Here is an 852-nt window from a genome sequence, read left to right as displayed (position 1 = left end):
ATGCAATAGGTTAATGTCCAGATTTTAGGCTACATGCATCAAAGCACCTGGATCCAAGGGGCTAACAGCAGAGAGAAAAATCATATAGCTTGGTATTACTTATATCATGTCACATGTGAACATATAACAATACAAGTTGAATAAAAGTTCTGACATTATGTAGAGTTGTATGAGGTTTATATAAAATTGTACAGTATATAAAGTAACTTCATATGCAGTTTGAAACTTCTATATAATCATGCAGATGAACTTGATGGCTAGTCCATGCATATACACAGTGCATTGTAACACATTAATACCAATACATACCTTGTACCAATACATACTCATGCTGTACTTGAACTGCTTAAAGCCTGATATATTATGTGAAGCAGCACGTGTGAATGAACGCCGTGCAGTGAGTCTTCTCCTGATTTCTTTTTTTACTCGCAGTGGTTTGCTCAGCTCCCTTACAGTTTCTCTGCAAGAATATTCATAAATATGCATAGTAAAATAGTAATTTGATGTTAAATCTGACAATGACTGCAATCACTAAAATGGAACAAAGCCCTACTATGGTATGCAATTAACTCTTCCGCAGCAGGCAACATCTTAAGACATTCTTCCGAAAAGGGGTTAAGGGAAGGGCGACAACTTCAGGTAAATATTGGTCTTTAATTTTTTTCTCAAGCTTATGACAAGGAATACAAGTATATTTGTAGCACAATGCCATCACAATATTAACATGCATTTCATATACTACCTTAGTAACAACACTGTAAGAAAGATATTGTGAATAAAACTTTTAAAATTTGCAAAAGTCGTACTCTCTAGTCCTGCCAGTGAGTCCCATAGCTCCAACAACCCCATTCA

At 35.4% G+C, this 852-nt stretch overlaps 1 protein-coding gene across 1 annotated transcript in view; it reads right to left on the bottom strand.

The window, feature by feature from the left end:
- Positions 1 to 501, bottom strand: part of LOC119582131 (transmembrane channel-like protein 7) — a 2,734-nt gene extending 2,233 nt beyond the window's left edge. Inside the window, exon 1 of the mRNA XM_037930369.1 lies at positions 310 to 501. Within this exon, the coding sequence (XP_037786297.1) occupies positions 310 to 486 (177 nt within the window). The 5' untranslated portion in view covers positions 487 to 501. The remainder of the gene's footprint in view (positions 1 to 309) is intronic.
- Between the last annotated feature and the right edge of the window lie 351 nt (positions 502 to 852).

The sequence above is a fragment of the Penaeus monodon genome, chromosome 15 (genome assembly GCF_015228065.2).
Source record: "Penaeus monodon isolate SGIC_2016 chromosome 15, NSTDA_Pmon_1, whole genome shotgun sequence".
Taxonomy (NCBI): domain Eukaryota; kingdom Metazoa; phylum Arthropoda; class Malacostraca; order Decapoda; family Penaeidae; genus Penaeus; species Penaeus monodon.
The sequence above is the reverse complement of the archived record's forward strand: the minus strand, read 5'-3'. Positions and strand labels throughout refer to the sequence as shown.